The sequence below is a fragment of the Sciurus vulgaris genome (genome assembly GCF_902686455.1).
Source record: "Sciurus vulgaris genome assembly, chromosome: 3".
In the NCBI taxonomy this organism is placed as follows: Eukaryota; Metazoa; Chordata; class Mammalia; order Rodentia; family Sciuridae; genus Sciurus; species Sciurus vulgaris.
Window position 1 is genome coordinate 130,747,523 of NC_136463.1, and position 14,973 is coordinate 130,762,495.

At 37.7% G+C, this 14,973-nt stretch overlaps 1 protein-coding gene across 4 annotated transcripts; it reads left to right on the forward strand.

Annotated features, from left to right (window-relative positions):
* The first annotated feature begins 1,402 nt into the window (after window positions 1-1,402).
* HNRNPA3 (heterogeneous nuclear ribonucleoprotein A3) lies at window positions 1,403-10,507 on the forward strand. Of its 4 annotated transcripts, XR_013762610.1 has the most exons (12): window positions 1,403-1,561; window positions 3,397-3,519; window positions 3,608-3,754; window positions 3,837-4,047; window positions 4,349-4,438; window positions 4,522-4,617; window positions 4,712-4,792; window positions 5,524-5,667; window positions 6,467-6,589; window positions 6,677-6,744; window positions 6,837-9,419; window positions 9,503-10,507. XR_013762610.1 is itself a non-coding variant. In XM_079132212.1 (11 exons), the coding sequence occupies exons 1-10, from the start codon at window positions 1,490-1,492 to the stop codon at window positions 6,727-6,729; spliced, it is 1,140 nt and encodes a 379-aa protein (XP_078988338.1). In that variant the 5' UTR covers window positions 1,403-1,489; the 3' UTR covers window positions 6,730-6,744; window positions 6,837-10,507. The 4 variants fall into 4 exon arrangements, 3 of the variants coding, with proteins under 3 accessions (XP_078988338.1, XP_078988339.1, XP_078988340.1); XM_079132212.1 differs by having other exon boundaries at window positions 6,837-10,507; XM_079132213.1 differs by lacking the exon at window positions 6,837-9,419.
* Window positions 10,508-14,973: the final 4,466 nt, after the last annotated feature.

The following is a 14,973-nucleotide window of genomic DNA, read 5'->3' on the forward strand; positions in this document are numbered from 1 at the left end:
GAATCAGAACAACAGGAGGAGGACTGTTTGGTTTCTGCCTCACAACATAAACTTTATTTCCCAAATATGAGGCTTGCCCCTCCTTGGGCAATGCTAAATATCAACAAATTCTTAACTTTTCACACCCCTTTTCCAAACTCCAAGCTGACCACGCCCCATGTAACACAAACTTTCTTTTCAAACAATTCACAACATAAATGATTAGACTTCTACATCTTTCATGGTAGGGCCATATCAATTGTTTTGAAGTTGTTCTATGGATTGCTGAATTAAAATATAAGGCATATCCTAGCAGGGAAGGGAGGCTTGTCAATTGTGGTCATTTTTCATCAGTGATTTTGTTTAAACATAGATCCACAGATTATTAATTTATGGCTATCGTGGATGTTAGGAGATCACCCATTTTTATTCAAAAATTTTTATTCAAAAATCCTATCCCCATTTTTATTCAAAAAACTAAAGCTCACTAAGATCAAATGATTTTAAAATCCCTTGGCTGGGCAGAAAAAGGATTAGATCTCTGGTTTTCTCTTTAATTCATCCCATTCATTATACTGAATAACAGAACTGGTAACAGGTGACCACATGAAAGCAAAAAAAAAAAATTACTCGTGAATAGGTAATGTATCTGGTTTAAGTGTGCCTTTTTAGAAAAATTTTAAGCCACTCACAAGTCCCTAAATTCCATCCCTTAAAACATATGCTTCAGTTCTTTCCTGGATAACTAGAAAAACATTAAAAAATATGCCTGACAATTCTCGAGATCAGTGAACACCTAATGAACTGACCTCCACTGGTCCTGACTGAAGTCGTTAAAGATAAAAATTCAGTAAATCAGTCTCGTTTTGAGGCCTGTCGAAGGTGCCCCATGAGTCATGCATGTCAGTGTTGAACGGATTTTCAGTACAGGGCCTCTCAGGTGGGCGTCGCCAGTCAGACATTCGTCCCTAGGGTTTGGAAGCTGGAAAGTTGATCCCAGGAGCCAAGAAGCTTCCTTGAAATCTTAAAATTACAAGGCAGAAACATGTGGTTTTAGTTCAGGGACAGGGCTGGAACGAATTAGGAAATGGAGACCGAGAAGCCTGCGTGGGGGAGGGGGAAAAGGCGCAAGAAGAAAGGAAAATGCCTTTCTCTCCGGTGCCGCGCGGTCACGAGGCGTTCTCCCGACGTGGGCACTCGTCATTGGCCCAGCCCGAGCTGACGTGCCAGCATTCGCCGGGGCGCGAACAGCGGCAAGGGCGGTGCTGCATTGGAAGTTGGCGAGGCGCGCGCGCTCCCGCGTTCCGCCGAACCTCCGCCCCGCGCCCTCCTCCCGCCAACCCGCTGCTCCAGTTTCCCTTCTCTCCCACTTGGCCCCGCCCCTTCTCGCGCCGCCCCTCCCCCATCAGACCGGCGGCGCGCAGAAAGCGCGTCACGTGACGACTGGCCCCGCCTCTTCCTCTCGGTCCCATATTGAACTCGAGTTGGAAGAGGCGAGTCCGGTCTCAAAATGGAGGTAAAACCGCCGCCCGGTCGCCCCCAGCCCGACTCCGGCCGTCGCCGCCGCCGCCGGGGGGAGGAGGTATTAGGGGGAGAGCGGGGGGTTGACGGGTAGTGGCCGGCATGGGGGGGCCTGGCTCGATGGGAGCGGGGAGGCCGGGTGGACCGGGTTGGCCGTCCCGCGCTCTGCGTTGAGACGAGCGGTGGGAGGGGGAGGGGAGCCGGCCTGGGAGGCCTCCTCGGGGCCCTTCGCCTGCCTCGCCCTCACTCGGCCGCACCAGAGGAGGCCCTCGGAGGCGAGGCGTGGCTGGAGGGAACCTCGGGCGGGCGACCGGTCCGCCGGCTGCGCGGTCTCGGATTCGAGGCCGAGGGCGGCATGGCGGGCCTCAGCGGGAGCGGTTGGGAGGAGGCGGTGGGGGGAGGGGACGAGCCCGCACATCCGGGCGAGCGAGCAGGCGGGCGGCGGCCACATTGACATTGATCCGCTGCCGCGTTACGAAATGGCGCATTGGCCCGCAATGGCCGCCGCCTCGCTGAGCCGCTGGGAAGGAGCGCGGGATTGGAGGAGCAGGCAGGAGGCGGCCCGGCAGAAAATGCCGCAGATGGCTTCGAGATTCGCGGCGCAGTGCTTTCGCTGAAGTTCTGCCGGTGCCTTTCTAGGCTTTTACAGGTCCTCTTCGGCGACAAGAATTTAATTTTCTGGCCTGTTCTTCGCAGCACCAAATTGGAAATAGGAGATTTCTGAAAAGTTTGCTGCTTTAAAATTCTTACTAATCTGCTAATTTTGTTAGAGTACTAAGAGTGATAACTACTTAAGTCGCCATGTGGATGAAGTACTTTAAGGATTTGAGAGTAGATGTTAAGTAGGAATTTACACCTTTTGATCTCCGTTTTTCTCTTCTTTGAGTTGACTCTAGTTGTAGTTTTCTGAGTTTTTTAGAGGACTGCAAGTGCAGTTAAGTTTTTAAGTGTTAAGGTTGTTTTGATTTTGTTGTGGACTTAATGTGTTACCAATCAAACGTTTTCAAGACTTGGGAAAAAAAAAATCAATGAATTGGTGTATTAGGCTCTTAGTCATTTAACATTTTTTTCTAGCATGTGACAATCTCTTGACGCCTTGTCTCTGCTTCTAGAAAACATTAGAATGTGCTTGTAAGCCCCTTAAGGACTTTAAATGAAATCTTAATGCATGCATTAAATGGCATTTCGTGTTATTTATTGTCTTTTTAAAGTATAAAACAAATTTGGGCCACATTTTAATTTTTAAAAATTCTCAGTATGTTTTGTGCTCCATTTTATATACTTAATGTTAAGTCCAACTTGACAGTTTGTCAGACTAAAAATGTTTTTTTGAAATCATTTATTGATGTGATGCAAGTGATAAAGGTAGTTTTTGCACTATATAACAGGTTGCAGAAAGTTAGGTGGTAGGTTTTCTAAGGTTTTGGGAGATGCTTCTTTTAATATTGATTTACATGAAACTGGTGAATTTCTCTAAACTTACCACTTGCAACTTTGAAAATTGTCTTACACAGTTTTGTGGTTTAAAATTAAATGTTGCTCGTTGTACTAACTGAATACTTGAAATGGCATGGTTGGACACAGTTTTTCCAGTACTTGGAGTTTACAGAAAATGACTTCTCATTAACAACTTCTAAAATATCTAACTTTAGACAGTTGTAACTTAAAGTTAAGGAATTTTGGATTCCGTGTTTGTTGTCTTGATTTTAATTTAGTTGAAGTGATGCTGGTATTTGAAAGATTGGTTTCCTTGCTACCATTTTAGTCAGATTTTTTAACTGAGCACAATATTGCAGGTTTTTTTTTTTTTTTTTTACTATTTGTAGATTAAAGATTCGAACTTTAGAAAATTCACTTACTGCAAGAAATATTTAAAATATATTGACTTTTTCTCAGGGCCATGATCCAAAGGAACCAGAGCAATTGAGGAAGCTGTTTATTGGTGGTCTGAGCTTTGAAACTACAGATGATAGTTTAAGAGAACATTTTGAGAAATGGGGCACACTCACAGATTGTGTGGTAAGTCACTAGGGAAACAAAGGCTTAGGAAAGGGTGGAGGGGCCTATGAAGGTATATTTTCAGTGCTTTCAAATTTTTATTTTGTAGGTAATGAGAGACCCCCAAACAAAACGTTCCAGGGGCTTTGGTTTTGTGACTTACTCTTGTGTTGAAGAGGTGGATGCAGCAATGTGTGCTCGGCCACACAAGGTTGATGGGCGTGTAGTGGAACCAAAGAGAGCTGTTTCTAGAGAGGTATTTTAATAGCAACATATTTTGTAATATGTGAAGTTGGGAAAGTTTGGTTTTTTTTGACTCAACATTATTTTATTTGTAGGATTCTGTAAAGCCTGGTGCCCATCTTACGGTGAAGAAAATTTTTGTTGGTGGTATTAAAGAAGATACAGAAGAATATAATTTGAGAGATTACTTTGAAAAGTATGGCAAGATTGAAACCATAGAAGTTATGGAAGACAGGCAGAGTGGGAAAAAGAGAGGATTTGCTTTTGTAACTTTTGATGATCATGATACAGTTGACAAAATTGTTGGTAAGTGACAATTTATTGGAATTTGAGGAAACAAATGGTTTCTTTTGTGAACTAACTTTGCTAAATTGCTGTAACCCTGTGTTAATAGCCTATGAAATGTATAGTTCAATTTTCATAAAGCACCTACACCTGTGTAACCAGCATAAGAATCAAAAACTATTTACATCCCAGAATGCTCCCTCATCCCCAGTCAGCCACCTTGTCAGTGTTTTAATGAATTACGTAATGACACAGGATATCGTTTACATGTGCTTTGCCAAACATAAAATAACTTTTTTTGTTTGTTTGATTAAAAAATCAGTTCAGAAATACCACACTATTAATGGGCATAATTGTGAAGTGAAAAAGGCCCTTTCTAAACAAGAGATGCAGTCTGCTGGATCACAAAGAGGTAAGTAGGGTCATATATACATACTCAGTAAATGTGAGTGGTTTTTGTTAGGTTCTTAAAGATCTACTTTGCCTGTGTTAAAGGTCGTGGTGGTGGATCTGGCAACTTTATGGGTCGTGGAGGAAACTTTGGAGGTGGTGGAGGCAACTTTGGTCGTGGTGGAAACTTTGGTGGAAGAGGTAAGGATATACTTGCTAACATTAATTACCTATGTATCTAAAATTTAATAGTAAATTGAATATATAATTTAAATCATATCTTGCATTTTCTCAGGAGGCTATGGTGGTGGAGGTGGTGGCAGCAGAGGTAGTTATGGAGGAGGTGATGGTGGATATAATGGATTTGGAGGTGATGGTAAGTTTTTTTTGTCTTCTAATGTCTGATATTTTGATTTTCTCTGCCTTTAAACTACACTTACGGGACTGGGGCTGTAGCTCAGTGGTAGAGCACTTGCCTTGTATGCATGAGGCACTGGATTTGATCCTTAGCATCACATAAAAATAGAGATGTTGTGTCCATCTTCAACTAAAAAAAATATTTTAAAAAATGTATTTAAGGGCTGGGGATATAGCTCAATTGGTAGAGTGATTGCCTCGCAAGCACAAAGCCCTGGGTTCAATCCCCAGCACCACACACACACACACTTTTTTTTTAAATGTTACACTTCGCAATTTTAGTCATGACTTAAATGGATTGATTGTTAAAGTATACTTCTAGACCAGTGCCACAGAAAAACAAGTATTTTGCCCTTGGAGAGTAAACATCATCCTTTTCAGCCAGTATGAAGTATTGTACTTGACAGTTGAAGCAGAATTAAGTCTGAGGTGTGGTGGTTTTTTGTTGTTGTTGTTGTTGTCTTTAAGTGAAAAATTTTAAATGGTTTTACTTCTACTTTCAAGAAGTTATTAAGCATTCATCTTAATTCTTACTAGTCCAGATTGTTGCTGCAGTGTTATATTGAGTATTGCCATTAGTATTAGTTCATTGGCTTATATGCCAGTGACTTAACTGTAATATAAAACATGAATTCAGTATCTTCACCATTAATTATGATTATTTTGTATGGCCTTGTTTTATCTTTTTAGGTGGCAACTATGGCGGTGGTCCTGGTTATAGTAGTAGAGGAGGCTATGGTGGTGGTGGACCAGGATATGGAAACCAAGGTGGTGGATATGGTGGTGGAGGAGGAGGATATGATGGTTACAATGAAGGAGGAAATTTTGGTGGTGGTGAGTTTTATTTAAATATTAAATATTCAGTGTTGATTGCATAGTTCCTTTACAGATATTTGAAAAAGTGATAAAAGCATTTGATTATCTGTAATATTAGAAGGCAATCAAATGGTAAACAATTTCCTAAACTTTGCTATTAGTAAATCAGTAAAATATATTCCGTCCCATTTTTGCATAGTAAAATGTATGTATTTTACAATTTAAAATCAGTGGAATGTTTATTGCCAGAAATTGCTTAATTCTCTCAGGCACTTTTGAACTGGACAAATGGGATCTGCAAATTCAATACTCCCAGTTCAGGATGCCATTTGGGGTCTAGGTTAACAAAAATACTTTGAATCCTAATATGTTATAAATGCATAACGTACTATAAATTTGAGCCCTTACTCTGTGGTACCTTAGAACTTTGTTAGGAATGCACTGTTTTGGGGCTTATTAGTGAGAATGAGCTCTGATAGAAGGCATTTGTATTTTAAAAGTTACATACTTTGTCAGAATCACAGTGAGTTTTGAACAGTGACAGTTTTGATGGTGTTGGATGTATGAGTGAGCAAACGTATGGAATCTTAAAAAGATGTTCCTGTAATATCCTGACATGGCAGTCTGTTTAGAAACGTGCTCTGCTACCTATGTCTGAGGTTTGCTAGGGGACTCTAGTAGAGGTAGTCTGGTAACTAGAAAATCTTCGAAGATTTGGGTGTAAGTATTGCAGAGAATGCCACCATGATTGTCAAACTAAAGGGGGGACATGGTTATTGTATAGTAAGCCACAAATAAAAATCTTTTGTGATTTCAGGTAACTATGGTGGTGGTGGGAACTATAATGATTTTGGAAATTACAGTGGACAACAGCAATCAAATTATGGACCCATGAAGGGGGGCAGTTTTGGTGGAAGAAGCTCTGGCAGTCCCTATGGTGGTAAATATACTTTAAATCAAAATTCTTCAGAACCATTTTAATTTAAAATTCCACATATATTTGAAAACTCTACATGTGTATTTTCAGGTGGTTATGGATCTGGTGGTGGAAGTGGTGGATACGGTAGCAGAAGGTTTTAAAAACAGCAGAAAAGGGTAGGTATCTTTAAGTTTTTATCATGATGATAAAGAATATGTGGAACTGTTCACTGAGTGTAATAATTTTTTTATCCTGTATTATTCAACAGGCTACAGTTCTTAGCAGGAGAGAGAGCGAGGAGTTGTCAGGAAAGCTGCAGGTTACTTTGAGACAGTCGTCCCAAATGCATTAGAGGAACTGTAAAAATCTGCCACAGAAGGAACGATGATCCATAGTCAGAAAAGTTACTGCAGCTTAAACAGGAAACCCTTCTTGTTCAGGACTGTCATAGCCACAGTTTGCAAAAAGTGCAGCTATTGATTAATGCAATGTAGTGTCAATTAGATGTACATTCCTGAGGTCTTTTATCTGTTGTAGCTTTGTCTTTTTCTTTTTCTTTTCATTACATCAGGTATATTGCCCTGTAAATTGTGGTAGTGGTACCAGGAATAAAAAATTAAGGAATTTTTAACTTTTCAATATTTGTGTAGTTCAGTTTTTCTACATTTTAGTACAGAAACTTTAACAAAATGCAGTTTCGAAGGTGTTTCCTTGTGAGTTAACAGAAAAGAAGATCATTGTTAATTACTATTTTGTATGAATTTTGCTAAAGTTAACTGTAAAGAAACACCTGCTGACTTGCAGTTTAAGGGGAATCTATTCTCCCCATTTCCAAACCATGATATGAATGGGCGCTGACATGTGGAGAGAATAGATAATTTGTATGTTTGAAATGTGTGTTTTAGATAAATAGGATTGGGTATTTAAATTAGCATATTTGTGAATTTAATAGCACTAAGATTACCTTCAAATGAAAAATCTCAAAATTCCTATTTGGTTTTTGTGCATTTTCTTTCACAATGTAATCATGATTTTAGTGTGTTAGATTTGCTGAGTCCTAGCTGTGTCTGGAACATCTTCGTTCTACATTTACCTTGGTCACATTTAAACTGCTGCCATAGTTTTGGGGTGTAAAGAATGTCTGCTGCCCTCTATTTAAATTCTGAAAAGGGGTAGTGGATGTTTTCCCCCCTCAGCTTAAAAACCATTGTTAACTTTTTAAGACAACAGGTCCACTAAGCCTGCTACATTGGAGCAAATTAGTGGGTACCTGCTTTTGTTTTGTTTTCTTTTTAAAGCATATGAGGCCCATACATCTTGACTTATTTTCCTTGGTTTAATTTTTTCCCCCGATAAAGCTTTCATAGCAAGAAAATAAAAATCATGCTATTGAACCCTTAACTGGCTGGCATGCTTTCCTGATTTTACCCTATACATTTTGCTGAATAAACCCAAGGATAGTTTTAGGTATAATTGTCCAAATAATTTAATGCAGCAGAAATGTAGCACAGTTGCTTAGTACAAGCTTCTCACTTCCCAAAGACCTGGATTCCAAATTTGGATAGCCTGAGTTCACAAAGAACACGTTGTTACTCCTTATGTATATTTAAACCTAAATTATGTTGGTGTGAGTTATCAATTTGTTTTGAAGACCATGGTTGAGAAGTTTAACAGATAACAAGGTCATATATACAAAAACCAATGTTTACTGTTTTGCGCCAGCTAGTGCTTAAAATCATTCAAGCCCTAAGTATGTGCCCTGCTGTTATACTTTCTTTGGTAGTTGAACATTGAATTCAAGACTTTTATTTGGTTTTTAAAAGTACTAAGCAAAACAAGCAATAAAAAGGGGAATGGGGCGTGCTAGTGTTTGAATATGCTCTCTTGTTGCTCTAATTCTGTGCCTCTGTGCATTATTAATATTTGGATGCATGCAATGCCAGCATGGAAATCGGTCTTCACAGATACTGCAGTTTTCCAGAAAACACTCACAAACCAATAAATGTAACAGACAACATTCCATTTGTTAATGGGCATATGTGAATAAGCAGTGTAGAAAATAGGCTAATATTAGAAAATGGTTAAGTCCTTAATAACTTCAAGTGTGGTTATATAAATGGACACTGTCAATGTTCATAACTTAAACCTTGGGTACCTGGTCAAACTATGCTTGGGAAACATTTTATTAAATTGAGCTAAATTGTCTCAAGTTTTTTTATTCACATAATAAAGGTTGAAGGAATGGGGGAGATTAACATTTCCTGTTTTTATGTTTGTGAAATTGTTTGACACAACCTTGACAGTATCCTTTAATGGCATATGAGGTTAATTGTACTGTTAACGAACTTTGTATGTTCTGGAATAGTTTAATAGCGAATACATTTTCAGTAAGTTAATGTTTGCAACCTATAAGCAGGTGAAATCTGTGTATGTGACCTGTTTATAAGTTGTATTAGCTTAGTTTTTGTGAACAGTGTGGAAAAGTAAGCCATGAGGAGAGCGATTTAACCAGCTTTAAAGGACCTAAGATGTGCTTTTTAAGCACAATGTGGATCAAAGGAAACTGACTAAGACAGGACTTCAGCAGCCTTTTGAGTATGGACAAGTCAGCATAAATAAAGAATGACAAGGCAGCAGCAAGAGCTTCAACTACTGAGAAGTGAAGGCATAAGATACTATGATGATAGTAAGCAACTTTTCAAAAGCTAGTTAAATCTGCTTATTACAACTGAAATATCGAAGAAAGTCTAGCAGGAAGGAGCTCTTCGCCTTTTGGAACATCAATGAGAGATAGTTGCCACAGTCACTAGGTCTAGCATTTAGACCTGCAAGGAAGGGCAATAAGGATTAGGTAAGGCTTGAATTTGAATTTTTTCACTAATTAAAGAGTAATTTTTTGTAAAGCAAGGTAAGAGTAATCTTTTTGATTTGCAGGTTGAATGAGAACCCTTCTTGCCTAAATGAGGAATGTCTTTCCTACCATCTTAAATACGAAGGTTTCTGGCTGGGTAAGGTTTGTAGCTCACAGTAAAATTTGATGACACCATTTATTTCCCTACAAATCTATTACATATTTTAAAACTTCATCCCCTTTCTAATAGGTACATTGGCAAAATTATCAAGTGGAAAACTTATCTTGGTACCATGTTCAACATGTGTTAAACCTTAGACAGTTTTTTAAATTCTCCTGAAATGGCCACAGTGTTCATCTTGATAAAGATGTGTCAAGATGTATACAGTCATTAATATCTTTAGGGTCAAGTCAGGTTTTGGTAAAGGAAAAAAAACTTGTGAAAACGTTTTTGTAATAAACATGACTAATAACATGCGTTAAGCTGACAATCCTCATGCCAGGAAAAATACCTTCAAATGAATTTTCACCATTACCAGGTGGTACAGATAAAAAGTTTTCTTCTTTCAGGTGGCCTCATAAGTTCTCTTGCATATAAATTCAGGGAATTATTTGAACAAATAGAATAAACTTTGGTTTTGTTTATTTTGGTTACTCTTATCCAGAAGCAGTGAAGGCTAAATTAATGAAAGGACATCTTTTCCCAAAGAATTATTTGGTTACTATTTAGATCAGTTGCTGATTGTACACAAGGGCTATTTTTGCTGCCCCAATAGGGCTTGTTAAAAACAGGTTTAATTTAATTTACTTTTTAATAGAATAACAATTTCAGGGGACAGATGCTTCAAAACACTAGTTTCTAAGATGTAAGTCAATTTCCTTCCATGAATAGGAGTATTGAGTTTGCCATAGGGTTTAAGAAAAAAAGGTTGGGTCACCCATTGTAGAATTGAGTTAAAGGTAACAGCCTTTTAATAAAATACCTTCACAACATGGTTTAGTGGAGCAAATTTGATAAGATCGAAAACATTTTAAAGCATTGTTCTTTCCAGTTCATTTATGAAATAAAAGGATTTTTTAAAAATGTAGTTCCATTGTCATTTCTGAAAATTACACATTCTCTCTCTCCTCTCTCTTTTTTTTTTTTTTTTTTTTTTTTTTTTTTTTTGTGGTGCTGGGGTTGGAACCCTGGGCCTTTTCCTGCATGCTAGGCAAGAGCTTTACCACTGAGCTACACCCCAGCCTCTCAATACTGTCTTCAACTTGTAGCATCATAAACAAAGTAAGGAAAATTGTTAACTAAATGAGAAATGGTGAGGCAAACTTCAAACTGATTTATTAAACATGCAGGTTATTCCTTTCTCTAAAAGCAGATGAACACTTTTCTACGGGAAAGGATATTTGGTAAAGCCCATGTGCTAGGGGATTAAGTAGAAATAAATTTGGTTTTTAAGAGTTCTGGTAAAAGTCACAATTAGGAATATTTCTAATTATTGACTATCTCTTACAGTTCCAGTAACTGATGTCACAAAGTAGTGAATAAGCATGCTAATGTGCAGGGGTAATTGATAGTTTATCAAAATATTCACAATTACTTTTGAAGCTTCAATGTTTTCTGATTTTAAGACTTCAGAGGTGGTTCTGTAATGGATTCAACTGTTAATTTGTAGTATAATGAAATGTTTACAGAAAGAAATTTTCATTAAAATATTTTAGAAATGTGTGTGTTTTTGTCACTTCATGATGTTCATGTTAACATGCTATAGGTGAATGTTACAATTTTAGTAATAAACAGTAAACATGGAATGAACCTTTTATATAAAGTTGTTTTTAAAGATGTGGATGTTATTAAATGGAATACAACTGGAAAGTAGGTGTACAAGAAAAAGTATTTTTTAAAAAGTTAAATGTATTGCCACCATACTTGTTGCTTAAAAGGACACTTAGACCTTAGGTCTTTGAGAAAAGAATCCATGAGAAACTTCGGTGATTGTAGGAATTTGAACTTTAAGGGAGAAGAAATGATTGATTAAGCAAGTGAATTAATGGACAAGTTCGGTGGAGGGGTGTGTGTGCAGCCAGAAATACTCCCAGATGTTAGAAGTGTTTCTTGAAGTTGATGGGTTGAATGTTTTCTGGTGAGGGCAAGTTGGGGAAAGAGCCTTCCTTGAAAGTAGTCTTGAACTACACCTGCTACAGTTAACCCAAGTTAAAGTGAAATGAATGTGGTATGTCTGGCTTGATAGTGGGATAATTATTTTAAGTGGCATTGCATATTTGAATTTCTAGCTTTAACAGCTATTGATATTTTCTCAGTATATTTTAAGTAAAGTACCTTGTAAGTTTGAAGCCAGATGGGAACTTTTAAGTAACAGAATTAAAAACATTTTGCTTGTATTCAGAGTGGTTTCCTAGCATGTGCAATAGTTTTAATATTCTCTGCAGTTAAATAAGGAATTGTGTAACCTTATTTTAATACTTGAGTTCCTAAATAGGGACAGAGTGGACTTTATTTTTCAATATTTCTCAATAAGAATAAATTCTTATGAAATGCAAAACATTTTAAAAAATATAAAAATTAGGATCTTCCACATGCTATTGCTGTTAAATTTTCTGAAGACTAGTGTTTTGCAAAAAATGATTTTAACTTTGGATTGAATGTATAATGTCAAGATGACGTAATAAAACGTCATTCCCATTTATCACATTTTCGAAAACCTTAATACCAGGTAACGAACAGCAAGGGTGCATTGAGCTGCATGTTCATGTCTGTTTAAATGGCACAGTTCTGAAAACTTTCGAGGAATTTGCCCTGTACTAAAGTTTTAGAATTGGTAAAGAAATAATTCATGTGGATTCAGTTATACTAGGGTGTCTTCGACATCTACATTTTAAAAGGAAATGGTTAAATTACATCCCTGTGTATAGCCATTACACTTATTTTAATGGTTAAAGGGCGTGTAATCACAATTTTCTCAAATTTTAACTGGCTACCTGAAGGTTACAGGACAGGTAATTTTATAATTTTGGTTTATTCCAATTTTTAATACATTGTATTACCTGTTATGTCAACAATGTGCAAGCTTACATCTTCAAATGAAAATGTTGGAGGAACTTCCTATTTGAACTTAGGGTTAGTGGTTATTTAGTTGGTATTGAAAGCATGGTTTTTTGTCTTGATTTTTATCAAGTTTAGGCATTTATTTTTCAATGTGAAAAGAAGATGATATCCCTCCTCAAATACCATGAGAAGTGCAAATGATCATACAGAGCTTGAAACTAGTGCCTATTGTATGTAAAGATTGTAGTTTAGGCAATTTTTTAAAAATGTTTTCTGTCCAGGTGTGGTACACACCTATAGTCCTATCCACTTTGGAGGCTGAGACAGGAGCATGAGCTCAAGACCAGCCTCGGCCACTTTGGCCAGACCCTGTCTCAAACTACACATCACACACACGCACCCCTATCCTGAGCAATGCCTGAAGTTTTCATGGTTGACCAGGTGAGTTATGCCAGAGACGTTTTTTCTTCACATGGAATTGAAAATGTATGGTTCTCTTCCCCCACCAGCCCAGTTCTACAGTAGTACGAAAATAACATCAACTTGAAAGACATCCTTATGTGTATCTTAAAATAGAATTCTATGTTCTAAGACCTAATCACGGAAATAATGGGCATGGGAGGTAAATTTGAAACACCCGCCTACCAACACATCAAAACAAAAGCTTCAGAATTCACAGGGTGAAAAGGACTTTTACATAAAGTGTTATGCAATTAGGATATTTAGTAACATGTTTGGCATTAATGCCTCAAAAGATACACAGAATGGAAGTCTGGAACACTTCATAGCTTAACTTTAAAGGGCCAAAATTTTATCTTGAGAAACTGGTATGAAGCTACTGGATAACTAGGATTGTTCTATTTGAAATTTTAAACGAGTTTACGTAATACAATTGATAATTTTGGGTACTGTAAGGTTCAGTTATGTTGTATGAGTTGGGAAAGTACTTGAAATTCAGCTGATGCAGCTAAATAGGTGAAGCAGCGTGTCCCACTGTTCTTCTTCACTAAGTACCAACTACAGGTGCTCCAGATGAAGCTGCTGCTAAAATTGTCCCATGAATCCCCACTAATTTAGTGTGTAAGAATAATGATTTACCCAATCGGGTATTCTACTCTGAGGTTGGACAAGTCTCCAGGAGTTAAATCAGTTGTCATTGCTACTACCACCAGAGGAATTCCTTGACAGCACAATATTTAGAATACAGCAATTGAATCCCAGATCTGTTGTCCTTGAAGTATTTTTCAACCCTGTTCCTATTCTGAGTCAATTCTCATGAGCCAGTTCCAGTTTTACTTGTAATGAAAGATATCCGAATACAAAGTTAAAAATTGACAAAACACCAGCTATAGTGTGCTTAATGTGAGCTAGAACTTTACAGATAAGAGCCCAAGTGCTGAAGAAAGTTGGCTGGAGGTTGTTAAAATTGATAGCAACTCAGATTATATGGTTCCAGAGCTGGTGGAACATGCATTCTCCTGGTTGATTAATGGAACTCTAAGTGAGTAATTTGTATTTAGTGCTTGCTTTTAATGGAACTCTGAGTAATTTGTATTTAGTGCTTGCTTTAAAAGTTTCCTGACTCAAAAATACATAGAGTTGCTTAGATTAACTGAAGGGAAGCTATGAATGGTTGAAAAATGCATTTTCAAAAGGACTATGGCAGGGCCTCCTGTCTAATAGATATCCAAGGTGTCCAAGTGGGAGCCAGTTCCCACTTACCTGTGTTCTAGTTTACTCCATTCCTGGGCAATATCATTCATAATAAAGTCCTTTACTTAACTAGGCTGAAGTTCTGAGGGGCTTACAAGGCTTGTGTCCCACGCCTCATCCTCTTCAAAAGTCCTTGGCTTTATAGACTGTTCCATCTGGACTCTGTCAAACTACTGACTATCCCACACCTTCAAATGTTGCAACCTCAACATGGTTTGATAGCTCAAACCCTGTTATAGGTTGCAGAAAGAATACCTTCCCCAGTCCTTCCTTTTTTGAGAGGATCTTTGCCAGCCTGACAGTGAATTTGTGATTCTCCTGTCTCAGTCTCTCACTATTAAGCCAGTGATCCTTTATTTTCTAACGAAGTACATTTGCTGACTTCCCTTTGCTAGATTGCAAATTCTAGGTGCCTATTGCATAGTGCGCACACCCCTATTGCCATGAAGATGAAAATGAATTTGTAATGTTTTCCTTGTTTGAGATGCTGTTGAAGAGTATCTTGATATTTTTTTCTTTATAACTCTAATACCACATACTTATTATAAAACACTTTTTAAAGTTAAAAAAGATTCAAAGTATAGAACATCCAAATACATCAAACAGATGATTGTCTTATGGAAAACACTGTGAATAAACTCAAATGAATCTGAAGAAATAATTTAATAGTCAATATTCCTTTATTAGTACCAGCTCTTAAGTTGTTTTTTTTTTTTTTGCCAGAGCTAAACAATTGAATATAAAAAATGCAAGTTTTTTTTTTTGTTCATACAGTATTTA

What these genes read in the sequence shown, in the direction of transcription:
- HNRNPA3 (XM_079132212.1), top strand. Translation starts at nt 1,490, where the DNA reads ATGGAGGTAAAACCGCCGCCCGGTCGCCCCCAGCCCGACTCCGGCCGT. An exon ending in TGGAAACTTTGGTGGAAGAG is followed by an intron (nt 4,618 to 4,711) that starts GTAAGGATATAC and finishes GCATTTTCTCAG; the next exon opens with GAGGCTATGGTGGTGGAGGT. An exon ending in AGGAGGAAATTTTGGTGGTG is followed by an intron (nt 5,668 to 6,466) that starts GTGAGTTTTATT and finishes TTGTGATTTCAG; the next exon opens with GTAACTATGGTGGTGGTGGG.